The sequence below is a fragment of the Gobius niger genome (genome assembly GCF_951799975.1).
Source record: "Gobius niger genome assembly, chromosome: 22".
Lineage (NCBI taxonomy): Eukaryota > Metazoa > Chordata > Actinopteri > Gobiiformes > Gobiidae > Gobius > Gobius niger.
The window spans coordinates 2,650,022-2,666,425 of record NC_136873.1 but is presented as its reverse complement, the minus strand read 5'-3'; the positions used below and the strand labels follow the sequence as shown (position 1 = coordinate 2,666,425).

Below are 16,404 nucleotides of genomic sequence, written 5' to 3'. Positions count from 1 at the left end.
AAAACTGTAAAATGTGTCAGTTTTGAGCGTGACAATAGGGGGCGCTTTAACAGGGGCACAGGTCTGATTGATTAATGAACATTCCTTTATAATTGGTACTTCTTTTTAAGACAAAATGTAGCAGATTCCAAGTCTCTTATCACTTACGGTTCAGAAATTATCAGCAAATGTCTGAAATATAAAAAACTGTCATTGTGATGTTTCTTAGTTCCCCTTTAAAAAAAGAAAAGTGAAGTTTTTATCACTTTCTGCTTTTATCGGCATTAGATGAGGCAAGAATACCCAGATATATCGGCCTGATATATTGGCCTGATATATCGGCCTGATATATCGGCCTGATATATCGGCCGATCTCTCACATTTGGATCACAGCTGGTCAAAAACGACGTCAGTGCGTTCTTCTTCTTCAGGGCGGGCTCTGCGTCTCCTGGCTCTCTGTGCTCTCTCGCGCCCCCTGGCGGCCTGAAACGACACCGCACAAAACAATCACTTTCCCAGCTCGTGCTGCCCGGCCCAGTGTGTAACCACGGTAACAAGGAAACAAGGAAACACGGGTTCAGGAAGTGAGGAGCGGAGTGAGGACGTGAGCTCGTACCCGGCGGTAGAAGAAGTACGGGATGAAGTTCAGCGACATCAGCAGGAGGAGGACCAGCGCTCGGACCAAGAACTCGGAGTCAGACTCTGGAACACATCGACAGTGTTGGGGGAAACGTATTACAAAACAATATATTTATTTTTTCCAGTAACTAAGGAATATAACACATTACGATATGGGAATTTCTTAAAGGAATGCTCTTGTAAGGCGTAAAAACACCAGGAGCACTTCCACGCAGTAAAGTCAAAGTGCTCCTAAGGTTTTATTATGATACACGGCCACCAGGGGGAGCTATTTCCCCAATAATGATTCCTGACAGATGGAAGCGATGGATAAACTTTAAACTTTTCCCACACAAAATAAAACAGCTCTGATGGTCTTCTGACAGTGGACTGAAGTGTCTGTCCTCTGGCTCTGATTCTGTGGAGGAATATTTGATCCCAGAAGGAGAAATGACCCCAGAGCTCTCATATGTAACTGTGGGCTTTGTTTTCACCCTGAGGGGGCTCAGCAGAAGTGACTCCCACGTCCACGTTAAAGAGAAGTGTGAGGAGAAGAGCTGTGTTTTATGGTGAACTGGTGTGTTTGAATTGTGTCCCAGACGGCGCCCCGTACCCCTTACCTCCTGGACGGATGTGGAGGGAGCTGTAGGAGGTGAAGTTGCGGTTGAACACCGGCAGGAGGTAAACACAGGTGTAGTTCCCTTTGTGGGCGGGGCTCACGTCAGTAAACAGGAAGTGGGCGGCGTGATTGACGGCCGGCAGGGTGAGGTTGAGAGTGGGAGAGAGCAGCTGGAAGGAGCCTCCCGGGTACTGCGGCTCCACGGAGCATTTGACCCGGAAATGTGCCCCCATCTGCACCCAGACCCCGCCCTCTCCCGGCGACGCCCACTCACCCTCCTGTGCCCGTGGCCCCCAGAGCTCGCCCTCTGCCCGCGGAGCCCACACCCCCTCAGACACAGACACCTCCGGGACGTTCAGCAGATCTGAGGAGCAGACGCTACGTTAACCAGAAACTCCACGTCATTTACAGGATGTTTTAACCTTTGACGTGAAGGACGTTTGTAATTTTGACGGATTGAAAATCAAGCCGTGATTAAAGTCCAAACTTGGAACTTTAAGCACGAGTAAAGTGCCTAAACCTGTTCGCAAATCTGTCGCCTTTCGGCGAAATTTGCCGTTTTGACCCCGTAAAATGCCTTTCACGTGAATCGTGTAGATCTGGCTGAGGCTTGTAAAATGTTCACTGGTGCTGTTACGCCGAAAATGCCATTTCCCCGTGGCTTCAGCCGTAGGAGCCTCCGGCTCCAGGCTGAGTGAACCGCTGCCTCACGCTCGCTCACTTCACCTGGGCAGCGCAACAGCCGTCCGGCTGACTGTGGGCTCGTCTACTCGCTAACCCCGCTCCAACAGACGCACCACTGAGGGCAATGAACCGCATGAGACATCGCGCTGACGCTGAGGTGAAAGTTATACCGCTTTATATTACGACAAGTGAACTTTTACTGCTTTTACTTCGTAGCTAACGGCAGCGGCTAATCATCAGCCTGGACAACAGAGTTACACCGATACAGTGCGCAACTGTGCAGGAGACTGAGCACCAAACGAATCTAAGTTTTGTGACGACTGTAGCTTCATATTTGATAATAACCGCGTGAAACATGAGAGCATCTAGAAGCTAACCTATGAAGCTAACATAGCTACATTTACTGTGAGGCTAAATTCACCGGGCTGGTGTGCGCGCTCTGCGATCGTTTGATGTGCGGTTGTGGTCATTGAGGAGAGGGCTGACCTCTCCAGGTGGACAGTGTGGTCATTGAGGAGAGGGCTGACCTCTCCAGGTGGACCGTGTGGTCAGTGAGGAGAGGACTGACCTCTCCAGGTGGACCGTGTGGTCAGTGAGGAGAGGGCTGTCCTCTCCAGGTGGACCGTGTGGTCAGTGAGGAGAGGGCTGACCTCTCCAGGTGGACCGTGTGGTCAGTGAGGAGAGGACTGACCTCTCCAAGCTTTTAGTCGCCCACTGTAGCCAGAAAAAGCTGATACCATTTTAGTTTGTATGGTATAGGGTGGCATCTTCTGCAGTACGGTTATATTTAGATAAATTGTCAATACAAGTTTAAAATCCATATTTAAAAATCTAAAATGTAACAATATTTGATCCTTTTTTGATAAATAATAATATTTATTAATAATAATTTAATAATAATAATTCAAACAGAAGACAGCATCTTCTGATGAACAGAACCTGATTTGGAATTTCACATTATGTACAAATAATGTGTACATTTACTCTCTCTGTCCACTGAAGCCATTAGAACTACAGTTCTAAAACAAAATAAAAGTTTAGTGTTGAATTAATAGTTGTCCATCATATGCACTGTAAAAAAGTGGATTGTTTGAGTTCATTAATCATACGTGTTCTGCCTGCACATCGCTCGTTCACCTTCCTCACTATATATGTGTCTGCATGTCTGTGAGCTCCATTTATCCTGCAATCTCACATTATTTACCATAAATAATAGGTTTATTATTTTACAAAGGTCATGTGACTAAACTGACCAATGGGCAGGAGCCACAATATTCATCAGGCTACTTTAAAATGATTTCACTCACAGTAGAAGGTAAAAGTACTGACCCAAACAGCTACTCCAGTAAAAGTACATAAGTACTTGGTGAAATACTCGAGTTTCATGTTAATGAGACAAAACAAAACCTAATGTGAAATTCTTTGTTTCCAAAGATGAATCCATAAACTTTAGCCGAAGGAAAGTAAAGTTGTAAATTTAAGATTAAGTTAGTTTTTTGTGTGTACTGTTACTTGAAAATAAACTACTGTAGAAGTAAAAGTACTGTGTGATCATCGACGTACAGTTAGTGGAAACAGTTAAATAAAAGTACTAAAAGTAACTGAGTACTCCCCACCTTAGCCAATGGGAGCAGAGGATTATCTGTGTCCTCCTCTAGGGGGCAGCACCACATTCAATGAACCGACTCTGAGCAGAGATTGTGAGAAGAAGAAACTCAGGATTTAAACCAACCTGAACAAACCACGAAGACGCGAGAAGAACGTGGGACACCATCGTAGAGACATTCTCTCACAGCAGAGTTCTTCTTCCTCACACAGTCAGTTCTGACCCACCACACTTTACTGTCAGACCCTCTTCTCTTTTGTGTAGAAACAGCAGAGCCACAGTCCAGGTCTCGACACACGGCGGCCGCAGACTCCAGGTCCCAGGGGTCAGAGGTCACCACTGGTCTCCACTCTCCTCTGAGCTCCGCCTCCACCGTCCCCTCACAGCGACTGGCTCCTCCCTCCAGCCTCAGCGGCTCTGCACACAAACACAGGTGAGCCCCGCCCCTCTACAGGCCCCGCCCCTGGCCCCGCCCCTTTACCTTTGCAGGTGAGGTTGAGAGTGGGGCAGGTCTCTGGGCCGGTCCTGGTCCGGTTACAGTCCATCAGCTTAGACTCAGGGCCCTCACAGTGGAACGTCTGCCCCAGAGGAGAGAGCGCCCCCTGGAGGAGAGGAGCCCCACAGCCCAGCTCCCTGCACAGCACCTCTGCCCCGCGACGGTCCAAGGCCCCCTCACAGACCCCGGCCCAGGACTGGCCCAAGGACGGGTCCTGGATCTGCAGAGATCCTGAACACAGGCTCCGCCCCCCGACCAGCCGCACCGAGTCTGAGGGAACACACATGAGGTCACAGTCTGAGGTCACACACATGAGGTCACACACATGAGGTCACAGTATGAGGTCACACATGAGGTCACACACATGAGGTCAGAGGTCACACACATGAGGTCACACACATGAGGTCACACACATGAGGTCACACACATGAGGTCACACACATGAGGTCACACACATGAGGTCACACACATGAGGTCACAGTCTGAGGTCACACACATGAGGTCACAGTCTGAGGTCACAGTCTGAGGTCACACACATGAGGTCACACATGAGGTCACACATGAGGTCACAGTCTGAGGTCACACACATGAGGTCACACACATGAGGTCACACACATGAGGTCACAGTCTGAGGTCACACATGAGGTCACACATGAGGTCACACACATGAGGTCACACACATGAGGTCACACACATGAGGTCACACATGAGGTCACAGATGTGGGTCTGAGCGTCGCCGTCAGTGGAAAATAAACTATTATTTTACCTTTAACTAAAAACTATTGGAAAACTCTTCACTTTGACATTTTAACTGATTCAAAGAGTCTCCGTCCACACTGTTGCTATAGCGACGATATCGAGGTCATTTTTGACCTCAGTGACCTCATAGCCAGAGGGCGTCTCTTTTTAAACGAGGTCGACTGAGGCGCTTCAGGACTCGCAGCCTTCACACTCTTCACCTCTTCACATCGCGCTGCCTCGTGTTCTTCCTTTAGAATCCACGTCTCAAATTTAAAACTCAAACCAGTGATTTAGAAAAGTCGCCTTTAATGAAATGAAATAAAATCATCCAAATGGCTTCATTTCAAACCTTTAATCTGATGCTTCAAAATGAGTTCACTCAAAGTACAAAGTAAAAGTACTGACAGATACTCCAGTAAGGGTATTAAGTACTTGGTGAAATACTCGAGTAACTGTTGGAGTAAAGTCTGATTTATGTTTCAGTTTCATGTTAATGAAACAAAACAAAACATAATGTGAAATTTTTTGTTTCCAAAGATGAATCCATAAACTTTAGCCGAAGGAAAGTAAAGTTGTAAATTTAAGATTAAGTTAGTTTTTTGTGTGTACTGTTACTTCAAAATAAACTACTGTAGAAGTAAAAGTACTGTGTGATCATCGACGTACAGTTAGTGGAAACAGTTAAATAAAAGTACTAAAAGTAACTGAGTACTCCCCGCCTTAGCCAATGGGAGCAGAGGATTATCTGTGTCCTCCTCTAGGGGGCAGCACCACATCGCCATTGCGATTGACTGCGGAATTGCGGGAAGCGAATGCAGAAATTGCATAAACTGTTCAAATTGCATAAATTGCTTAATTTGCATGATCTAATTAGCAAAAACTGGTAAAATGCATAAAATGTCATGTTGCATAAACTGTATAAACTGCATAAAGTGGTAAAATGCATGAATGGGTTAATTTGCATAAATTATGTAAATTGCATAAACTCTTTAAAATTCATGAATCCTAAATGGCATAAACTCTTAAGTTGCATAAACGGTTTAAAATGCATAAAGTGGTTAAATTCCATAAAGTGGCTAATTTGCATAAATATTGCATACACTTTTATATTCCATAAACTGGTCAAACTGTTGAAATGGCCTCAGTGCTTGATTGGCAGAAGCTGCACAAACAGGCCTGGAGTCTCCCCATTGGCTGGATTCGCACATACACACTAATGCAAAAATTTCAAACACCCGTATAAAAAAACTGGAAAACTGCAGAAGGACATTTTTTTCTCAAAACCCACAAGTTGCATAAGCTGAACATGCACATAGTGCAGAAATTGCAGAAAATGCAGAAAAAAGTGCAGAAAAGCATGGATTTGCGGCAGCCCCATTATAAGTCAATGGGAAAAATCTCCGACATTTCGGCCGATTGCAGAAAAAACGTAAGTTGCAGAAGTCCCAAAAGTAATAGCACCCTTCTCCTCAACATGCGGAACGTTTTGATGCATAACTTGCATAAATTGCACAAAGCATGAAGGTGCTGAAAGCTCTAGAAAATCGGGAAAAAGATGGAAGAGGAATAATAACTAGAAATGCAATGGCTGCGCCATTGCGATTGACTGCGGAATTGCGGGAAGCGAATGCAGAAATTACATAAACTGTTCAAATTGCATAAATTGCTTAATTTGCATAATCTAATTTGCATAAACTGGTAAAATCATAAAATGTCATGTTGCATAAACTGTATAAACTGCATAAAGTGGTAAAATGCATGAATGGGTTAATTTGCATAAGTCCTAAATGGCATAAACTCTTAAGTTGCATAAACGGTTTAAAATGCATAAAGTGGTAATTTGCATAAATTGTTAATATTGCATAAACTTTTTAAATTCCATAAACTGGTCAAACTGTTGAAATGGCCTCAGTGCTTGATTGGCAGAAGCTGCACAAATGGCTGAAAGGCGGAGTCTCCCCATTGGCTGGATTTGCACATACACACCAATGCAAAAATTTCAAACTCTCGTATAAAAAAACTGGAAAACTGCAGAAGGCCAATTTTTTCTCAAAACCCACAAGTTGCATAAGCTGAACATGCACAAAGTGCAGAAATTGCATAAAATGCAGAAAAAAGTGCAGAAAAGCATGGATTTGCGGCAGCCCTATTATAAGTCAATGGGAAAAATCTCCGACATTTTGGCCGATTGCGGAAAAAACGTAAATTGCAGAAGTCCCAAAAGTAATAGCACCCTTCTCCTCAACATGCGGAACGTTTTGATGCATAACTTGCATAAATTGCACAAAGCATGAAGGTGCTGAAAGCTGGAGAAAATCGGGAAAAAGATGGAAGAGGAATAATAACTAGAAATGCAATGGCTGCGCCATTGCGATTGACTGCGGAATTGCGGGAAGCGAATGCAGAAATTGCATAAATTGGTTTTATGCGAAAATCCCTATTAAGTTGCATAATAGTGCTTTAAAATGCATAAACTGTTTAAATTCCATAAAGTGGTAATTAGCATAATCTATTTTGCATAAACCGGTATAATGCATAAAATGTCATGTTGCATAAACTGTATAAACTGCATAAAGTGGTAAAATGCATGAATGGGTTAATTTGCATAAATTATGTAAATTGCATAAACGCTTTAAAATGCATAAATCCTAAATGGCATAAACTCTTAAGTTGCATAAACTGTTTAAATCCCATAAAGTGGTTAATTTGCATAAATTATTAATATTGCATAAACTTTTATATTCCATAAACTGGTTAAACTGTTGAAATGGCCTCAGTGCTTGATTGGCAGAAGCTGCACAAATGGCTGAAAGTCCTGGAGTCTCCCCATTGGCTGGATTCCCCCATACACACTAATGCAAAAATTTCAAACTCCCGTATAAAAAAACTGGAAATCTGCAGAAGGCCATTTTTTTCTCAAAACCCACAAGTTACATAAGCTGAACATGCACAAATTGCAGAAATTGCAGAAAATGCAGAAAAAAGTGCAGAAAAGCATGGATTTGCGGCAGCCCCATTATAAGTCAATGGGAAAAATCTCCGACATTTTGGCCGATTGCGGAAAAAACGTAAGTTGCAGAAGTCCCAAAAGTAATAGCACCCTTCTCCTAAACATGCGGAACGTTTTGATGCATAACTTGCATAAATTGCACAAAGCATGAAGGTGCTGAAAGCTCTAGAAAATCGGGAAAAAGATGGAAGAGGAATAATAATAAAGAACATGAAAACCAATAATTGACTGCGGAAGAATTCCGCAGTCAATCAATAAAGAACATGAAAACCAATAATTGACTGCGGAAGAATTCCGCAGTCAATCAACTAGAAATGCAATGGCTGCGTCATTGCGATTGACTGCGGAATTGCAGGAAGCGAATGCAGAAATTGCATAAACTGTTCAAATTGCATAAATTGCTTAATTTGCATAATCTAATTTGCAGAAACTGGTAAAATGCATACAATGTCATGTTGCATAAACTGTATAAACTGCATAGTGATAAAATGCATGAATGGGTTAATTTGCATAAATTATGTAAATTGCATAAACTCTTTAAAATTCATAAATCCTAAATGGCATAAACTCTTAAGTTGCATAAACGCTTTAAAATGCTTTAACTGGTTAAATCCCATAAAGTGGTTACTTTGCATAAATGATTAATGTTGCATAAACTTTTATATTCCATAAACTGGTCAAACTGTTGAAAGTGCTTGATTGGCAGAAGCTGCACAAATGGCTGAAAGGCCTGGAGTCTCCCCATTGGCTGGATTCCCCCATACACACTAATGCGACAGGTCCACATACACACCAATGCAAAAATTTCAAACTCTCGTATAAAAAAACTGGAAAACTGCAGAAGGCCATTTTTTTCTCAAAACCCACAAGTTTCAGAAGCTGAACATGCACAAAGTGCAGAAATTGCAGAAAATGCAGAAAAAAGTGCAGAAAAGCATGGATTTGCGGCAGCCCCATTATAAGTCAATGGGAAAAATCTCCGACATTTTGGCCGATTGCGGAAAAAACGTAAGTTGCAGAAGTCCCAAAAGTAATAGCACCCTTCTCCTCAACATGCGGAACATTTTGATGCATAACTTGCATAAATTGCACAAAGCATGAAGGTGCTGAAAGCTCTAGAAAATCGGGAAAAAGATGGAAGAGGAATAATAATAAAGAACATGAAAACCAATAATTGACTGAGGAAGAATTCCGCAGTCAATCAATGAACCGACTCTGAGCAGAGATTGTGAGAAGAAGAAACTCAGGATTTAAACCAACCTGAACAAACCACGAAGAGGCGAGAAGAATCTGAGTCATCACCGTAGAGACATTCTCTCACAGCAGAGTTCTTCTTCTTCTTCACACAGTCAGTGTTGACCGTCCACACTTCACTGTCAGACCCTCTTCTCACTTCTGTAGAAACAGCAGAGCCACAGTCCAGGTCTCGACACACGGCGGCCGCAGACTCCAGGTCCCAGGGGTCAGAGGTCACCACTGGTCTCCACTCTCCTCTGAGCTCCGCCTCCACCGTCCCCTCACAGCGACTGGCTCCTCCCTCCAGCCTCAGCGGCTCTGCACACAAACACAGGTGAGCCCCGCCCCTCTACAGGCCCCGCCCCTGGCCCCGCCCCTTTACCTTTGCAGGTGAGGTTGAGAGTGGGGCAGGTCTCTGGGCCGGTCCTGGTCCGGTTACAGTCCATCAGCTTAGACTCAGGGCCCTCACAGTGGAACGTCTGCCCCAGAGGAGAGAGCGCCCCCTGGAGGAGAGGAGCCCCACAGCCCAGCTCCCTGCACAGCACCTCTGCCCCGCGACGGTCCAAGGCCCCCTCACAGACCCCGGCCCAGGACTGGCCCAAGGACTGGTCCTGGATCTGCAGAGATCCTGAACACAGGCTCCGCCCCCCGACCAGCCGCACCGAGTCTGAGGGACACATGAGGTCAGAGGTCACACACATGAGGTCACACACATGAGGTCACACACATGAGGTCACAGTCTGAGGTCACACACATGAGGTCACAGTCTGAGGTCACACACATGAGGTCACAGTCTGAGGTCACACACATGAGGTCACAGTCTGAGGGTATTAAGTACTTGGTGAAATACTCGAGTAACTGTTGGAGTAAAGTCTGATTTATGTTTCAGTTTCATGTTAATGAAACAAAACAAAACATAATGTGAAATTTTTTGTTTCCAAAGATGAATCCATAAACTTTAGCCGAAGGAAAGTAAAGTTGTAAATTTAAGATTAAGTTAGTTTTTTATGTGTACTGTTACTTCAAAATAAACTACTGTAGAAGTAAAAGTACTGTGTGATCATCGACGTACAGTTAGTGGAAACAGTTAAATAAAAGTACTAAAAGTAACTGAGTACTCCCCGCCTTAGCCAATGGGAGCAGAGGATTATCTGTGTCCTCCTCTAGGGGGCAGCACCACATCGCCATTGCGATTGACTGCGGAATTGCGGGAAGCGAATGCAGAAATTGCATAAACTGTTCAAATTGCATAAATTGCTTAATTTGCATGATCTAATTTGCAAAAACTGGTAAAATGCATAAAATGTCATGTTGCATAAACTGTATAAACTGCATAAAGTGGTAAAATGCATGAATGGGTTAATTTGCATAAATTATGTAAATTGCATAAACTCTTTAAAATTCATGAATCCTAAATGGCATAAACTCTTAAGTTGCATAAACGGTTTAAAATGCATAAAGTGGTTAAATTCCATAAAGTGGCTAATTTGCATAAATATTGCATACACTTTTATATTCCATAAACTGGTCAAACTGTTGAAATGGCCTCAGTGCTTGATTGGCAGAAGCTGCACAAACAGGCCTGGAGTCTCCCCATTGGCTGGATTCGCACATACACACTAATGCAAAAATTTCAAACACCCGTATAAAAAAACTGGAAAACTGCAGAAGGACATTTTTTTCTCAAAACCCACAAGTTGCATAAGCTGAACATGCACAAAGTGCAGAAATTGCAGAAAATGCAGAAAAAAGTGCAGAAAAGCATGGATTTGCGGCAGCCCCATTATAAGTCAATGGGAAAAATCTCCGACATTTCGGCCGATTGCAGAAAAAACGTAAGTTGCAGAAGTCCCAAAAGTAATAGCACCCTTCTCCTCAACATGCGGAACGTTTTGATGCATAACTTGCATAAATTGCACAAAGCATGAAGGTGCTGAAAGCTCTAGAAAATCGGGAAAAAGATGGAAGAGGAATAATAACTAGAAATGCAATGGCTGCGCCATTGCGATTGACTGCGGAATTGCGGGAAGCGAATGCAGAAATTACATAAACTGTTCAAATTGCATAAATTGCTTAATTTGCATAATCTAATTTGCATAAACTGGTAAAATCATAAAATGTCATGTTGCATAAACTGTATAAACTGCATAAAGTGGTAAAATGCATGAATGGGTTAATTTGCATAAGTCCTAAATGGCATAAACTCTTAAGTTGCATAAACGGTTTAAAATGCATAAAGTGGTAATTTGCATAAATTGTTAATATTGCATAAACTTTTTAAATTCCATAAACTGGTCAAACTGTTGAAATGGCCTCAGTGCTTGATTGGCAGAAGCTGCACAAATGGCTGAAAGGCGGAGTCTCCCCATTGGCTGGATTTGCACATACACACCAATGCAAAAATTTCAAACTCTCGTATAAAAAAACTGGAAAACTGCAGAAGGCCAATTTTTTCTCAAAACCCACAAGTTGCATAAGCTGAACATGCACAAAGTGCAGAAATTGCATAAAATGCAGAAAAAAGTGCAGAAAAGCATGGATTTGCGGCAGCCCTATTATAAGTCAATGGGAAAAATCTCCGACATTTTGGCCGATTGCGGAAAAAACGTAAATTGCAGAAGTCCCAAAAGTAATAGCACCCTTCTCCTCAACATGCGGAACGTTTTGATGCATAACTTGCATAAATTGCACAAAGCATGAAGGTGCTGAAAGCTGGAGAAAATCGGGAAAAAGATGGAAGAGGAATAATAACTAGAAATGCAATGGCTGCGCCATTGCGATTGACTGCGGAATTGCGGGAAGCAAATGCATAAATTGCATAAATTGGTTTTATGCGAAAATCCCTATTAAGTTGCATAATAGTGCTTTAAAATGCATAAACTGTTTAAATTCCATAAAGTGGTAATTAGCATAATCTATTTTGCATAAACCGGTATAATGCATAAAATGTCATGTTGCATAAACTGTATAAACTGCATAAAGTGGTAAAATGCATGAATGGGTTAATTTGCATAAATTATGTAAATTGCATAAACGCTTTAAAATGCATAAATCCTAAATGGCATAAACTCTTAAGTTGCATAAACTGTTTAAATCCCATAAAGTGGTTAATTTGCATAAATTATTAATATTGCATACACTTTTATATTCCATAAACTGGTTAAACTGTTGAAATGGCCTCAGTGCTTGATTGGCAGAAGCTGCACAAATGGCTGAAAGTCCTGGAGTCTCCCCATTGGCTGGATTCCCCCATACACACTAATGCAAAAATTTCAAACTCCCGTATAAAAAAACTGGAAATCTGCAGAAGGCCATTTTTTTCTCAAAACCCACAAGTTACATAAGCTGAACATGCACAAATTGCAGAAATTGCAGAAAATGCAGAAAAAAGTGCAGAAAAGCATGGATTTGCGGCAGCCCCATTATAAGTCAATGGGAAAAATCTCCGACATTTTGGCCGATTGCGGAAAAAACGTAAGTTGCAGAAGTCCCAAAAGTAATAGCACCCTTCTCCTAAACATGCGGAACGTTTTGATGCATAACTTGCATAAATTGCACAAAGCATGAAGGTGCTGAAAGCTCTAGAAAATCGGGAAAAAGATGGAAGAGGAATAATAATAAAGAACATGAAAACCAATAATTGACTGCGGAAGAATTCCGCAGTCAATCAATAAAGAACATGAAAACCAATAATTGACTGCGGAAGAATTCCGCAGTCAATCAACTAGAAATGCAATGGCTGCGTCATTGCGATTGACTGCGGAATTGCGGGAAGCGAATGCAGAAATTGCATAAACTGTTCAAATTGCATAAATTGCTTAATTTGCATAATCTAATTTGCAGAAACTGGTAAAATGCATACAATGTCATGTTGCATAAACTGTATAAACTGCATAGTGATAAAATGCATGAATGGGTTAATTTGCATAAATTATGTAAATTGCATAAACTCTTTAAAATTCATAAATCCTAAATGGCATAAACTCTTAAGTTGCATAAACGCTTTAAAATGCTTTAACTGGTTAAATCCCATAAAGTGGTTACTTTGCATAAATGATTAATGTTGCATAAACTTTTATATTCCATAAACTGGTCAAACTGTTGAAAGTGCTTGATTGGCAGAAGCTGCACAAATGGCTGAAAGGCCTGGAGTCTCCCCATTGGCTGGATTCCCCCATACACACTAATGCGACAGGTCCACATACACACCAATGCAAAAATTTCAAACTCTCGTATAAAAAAACTGGAAAACTGCAGAAGGCCATTTTTTTCTCAAAACCCACAAGTTTCAGAAGCTGAACATGCACAAAGTGCAGAAATTGCATAAAATGCAGAAAAAAGTGCAGAAAAGCATGGATTTGCGGCAGCCCCATTATAAGTCAATGGGAAAAATCTCCGACATTTCGGCCGATTGCAGAAAAAACGTAAGTTGCAGAAGTCCCAAAAGTAATAGCACCCTTCTCCTCAACATGCGGAACGTTTTGATGCATAACTTGCATAAATTGCACAAAGCATGAAGGTGCTGAAAGTTCTAGAAAATCGGGAAAAAGATGGAAGAGGAATAATAACTAGAAATGCAATGGCTGCGCCATTGCGATTGACTGCGGAAATGCGGGAAGCGAATGCAGAAATTGCATAAACTCTTCAAATTGCATAATCAAATTTGCATAAACTGGTAAAATGCATAAAATGTCATGTTGCATAAACTGTATAAACTGCAAAAAGTGGTAAAATGCATGAATGGGATAATTAGCATAAATTATGTAAAATGCATAAACTTTTTAAATTCCATAAACTGGTCAAACTGTTGAAATGGCCTCAGTGCTTGATTGGCAGAAGCTGCACAAATGGCTGAAAGGCCTGGAGTCTCCCCATTGGCTGGATTCCCCCATACACACCAATGCGACAGGTCCACATACACAACAATGCAAAAATTTCAAACTCCCGTATAAAAAAACTGGAAATCTGCAGAAGGCCAATTTTTTCTCAAAACCCACAAGTTGCATAAGCTGAACATGCACAAAGTGCAGAAATTGCATAAAATGCAGAAAAAAGTGCAGAAAAGCATGGATTTGCGGCAGCCCCATTATAAGTCAATGGGAAAAATCTCCGACATTTCGGCCGATTGCGGAAAAACCGTAAGTTGCAGAAGTCCCAAAAGTAATAGCACCCTTCTCCTCAACATGCGGAACGTTTTGATGCATAACTTGCATAAATTGCACAAAGCATGAAGGTGCTGAAAGCTCTAGAAAATCGGGAAAAAGATGGAAGAGGAATAATAATAAAGAACATGAAAACCAATAATTGACTGCGGAAGAATTCCGCAGTCAATCAATAAAGAACATGAAAACCAATAATTGACTGAGGAAGAATTCCGCAGTCAATCAATGAACCGACTCTGAGCAGAGATTGTGAGAAGAAGAAACTCAGGATTTAAACCAACCTGAACAAACCACGAAGAGGCGAGAAGAATCTGAGTCATCACCGTAGAGACATTCTCTCACAGCAGAGTTCTTCTTCTTCTTCACACAGTCAGTGTTGACCGTCCACACTTTACTGTCAGACCCTCTTCTCACTTCTGTAGAAACAGCAGAGCCACAGTCCAGGTCTCGACACACGGCGGCCGCAGACTCCAGGTCCCAGTAGGGGCCATAGGTCACCACTGGTCTCCACTCTCCTCTGAGCTCCGCCTCCACCGTCCCCTCACAGCGACTGGCTCCTCCCTCCAGCCTCAGCGGCTCTGCACACAAACACAGGTGAGCCCCGCCCCTCTACAGGCCCCGCCCCTGGCCCCGCCCCTTTACCTTTGCAGGTGAGGTTGAGAGTGGGGCAGGTCTCTGGGCCGGTCCTGGTCCGGTTACAGTCCATCAGCTTAGACTCAGGGCCCTCACAGTGGAACGTCTGCCCCAGAGGAGAGAGCGCCCCCTGGAGGAGAGGAGCCCCACAGCCCAGCTCCCTGCACAGCACCTCTGCCCCGCGACGGTCCAAGGCCCCCTCACAGACCCCGGCCCAGGACTGGCCCAAGGACTGGTCCTGGATCTGCAGAGATCCTGAACACAGGCTCCGCCCCCCGACCAGCCGCACCGAGTCTGAGGGACACATGAGGTCACACACATGAGGTCAGAGGTCACACACATGAGGTCACACACATGAGGTCACACACATGAGGTCACAGTCTGAGGTCACACACATGAGGTCACAGTCTGAGGTCACATATGAGGTCACACATGAGGTCACACACATGAGGTCACAGTCTGAGGTCACACATGAGGTCACAGTCTGAGGTCACAGTCTGAGGTCACACACATGAGGTCACAGTCTGAGGTCACACACATGAGGTCACACACATGAGGTCACACACATGAGGTCACACACATGAGGTCACACACATGAGGTCACACACATGAGGTCACAGATGTGGGTCTGAGCGTCGCCGTCAGTGGAAAATAAACTATTACTTTACCTTTAACTAAAAACTATTGGAAAACTCTTTACTTTGACATTTTAACTGATTCAAAGCGTCTCCGTCCACACTGTTGCTATAGCGACGATATCGAGGTCATTTTTGACCTCAGTGACCACATAGCGAGAGGGCGTCTCTTTTTAAACGAGGTCGACTGAGGCGCTTCAGGACTCGCAGCCTTCACACTCTTCACCTCTTCACATCGCGCTGCCTCGTGTTCTTCCTTTAGAATCCACGTCTCAAATTTAAAACTCAAACCAGTGATTTAGAAAAGTTGCCTTTAAAGAGGGGGTATTCTGCTTTTTTCAGCCACATAGCACCAGTCTATATCACACTACAATGATGACCAAACCTTCTGTTGGTCTGTAAATGCAGTAAATTAGAATAACTGCCTTGTATAAAATTGCTCTTTCAAAATGGCGGTTGCAAATGACTTGAAATAGGCCTCTGTCTCTTTAAGAACCTCTGACCCTTTGCGACACGCCCCCTCCACACGCTGTCTGTGGCATCACAACAACACTGCGCTTGTCTCAACAGTATTGAAACTACGATCGGTGCATTTTAATTTTTATTGTTGGAAAGGAGCTACTGTTTATCACTTTGAGAACAATGGCCACACAGGATATTATTTGGAGACGAACCTTCCACACCGGACGCTTGGAAGGGGCTCTTGCCTGAAAAATAACTGCTGTTTGGAGGCTTCTCTTTGCATCTGCCATGCCCTATGGATCTCTAATTATACCCCCATCGACGACACCAGGATCTGCAGGAGCCCATACCATTCAAAAGACGGACATTATCTGTGCAGGTGGACAATGGTTTTTCGAGGTTACCCGTTAGCTTGTTATAATCGACTACAGCTCATTGTTGATGAAAAGTCTGCAATAAACCACACATGTGTAAAGCCAGGCTCATTGTGTGATCATCGTAAAGGCTGCTTCAAGTAGTTGCT

At 43.1% G+C, this 16,404-nt stretch overlaps 3 protein-coding genes across 3 annotated transcripts in view; 1 reads left to right on the top strand and 2 right to left on the bottom strand.

Moving 5' to 3' along the window:
• LOC306981545 (uncharacterized protein) overlaps positions 1-16,404 on the top strand; it is a gene marked incomplete at its 5' end in the record, with an annotated part of 361,177 nt that overhangs the window by 106,696 nt on the left and 238,077 nt on the right. The gene's annotated exons all lie outside the window — the stretch shown is intronic.
• LOC306981475 (uncharacterized protein) overlaps positions 295-16,404 on the bottom strand; it is a gene marked incomplete at its 5' end in the record, with an annotated part of 87,212 nt that continues 71,102 nt past the window's right edge. The window contains 7 exons of the mRNA XM_079581083.1: positions 295-462; positions 596-681; positions 1,218-1,580; positions 9,014-9,307; positions 9,372-9,656; positions 14,433-14,729; positions 14,794-15,078. Coding sequence (XP_079437209.1) covers positions 367-462; positions 596-681; positions 1,218-1,580; positions 9,014-9,307; positions 9,372-9,656; positions 14,433-14,729; positions 14,794-15,078 — 1,706 coding nt within the window. The 3' untranslated portion in view covers positions 295-366. The remainder of the gene's footprint in view (positions 463-595; positions 682-1,217; positions 1,581-9,013; positions 9,308-9,371; positions 9,657-14,432; positions 14,730-14,793; positions 15,079-16,404) is intronic.
• Positions 3,555-4,315, bottom strand: LOC306981476 (CD5 antigen-like; the record flags this gene model as incomplete). The annotated part of the gene is made up of 3 exons (XM_079581084.1): positions 3,555-3,587; positions 3,694-3,923; positions 3,988-4,315. 3 exons carry the CDS (start codon positions 4,313-4,315, stop codon positions 3,555-3,557), a joined length of 591 nt encoding a protein of 196 aa, XP_079437210.1.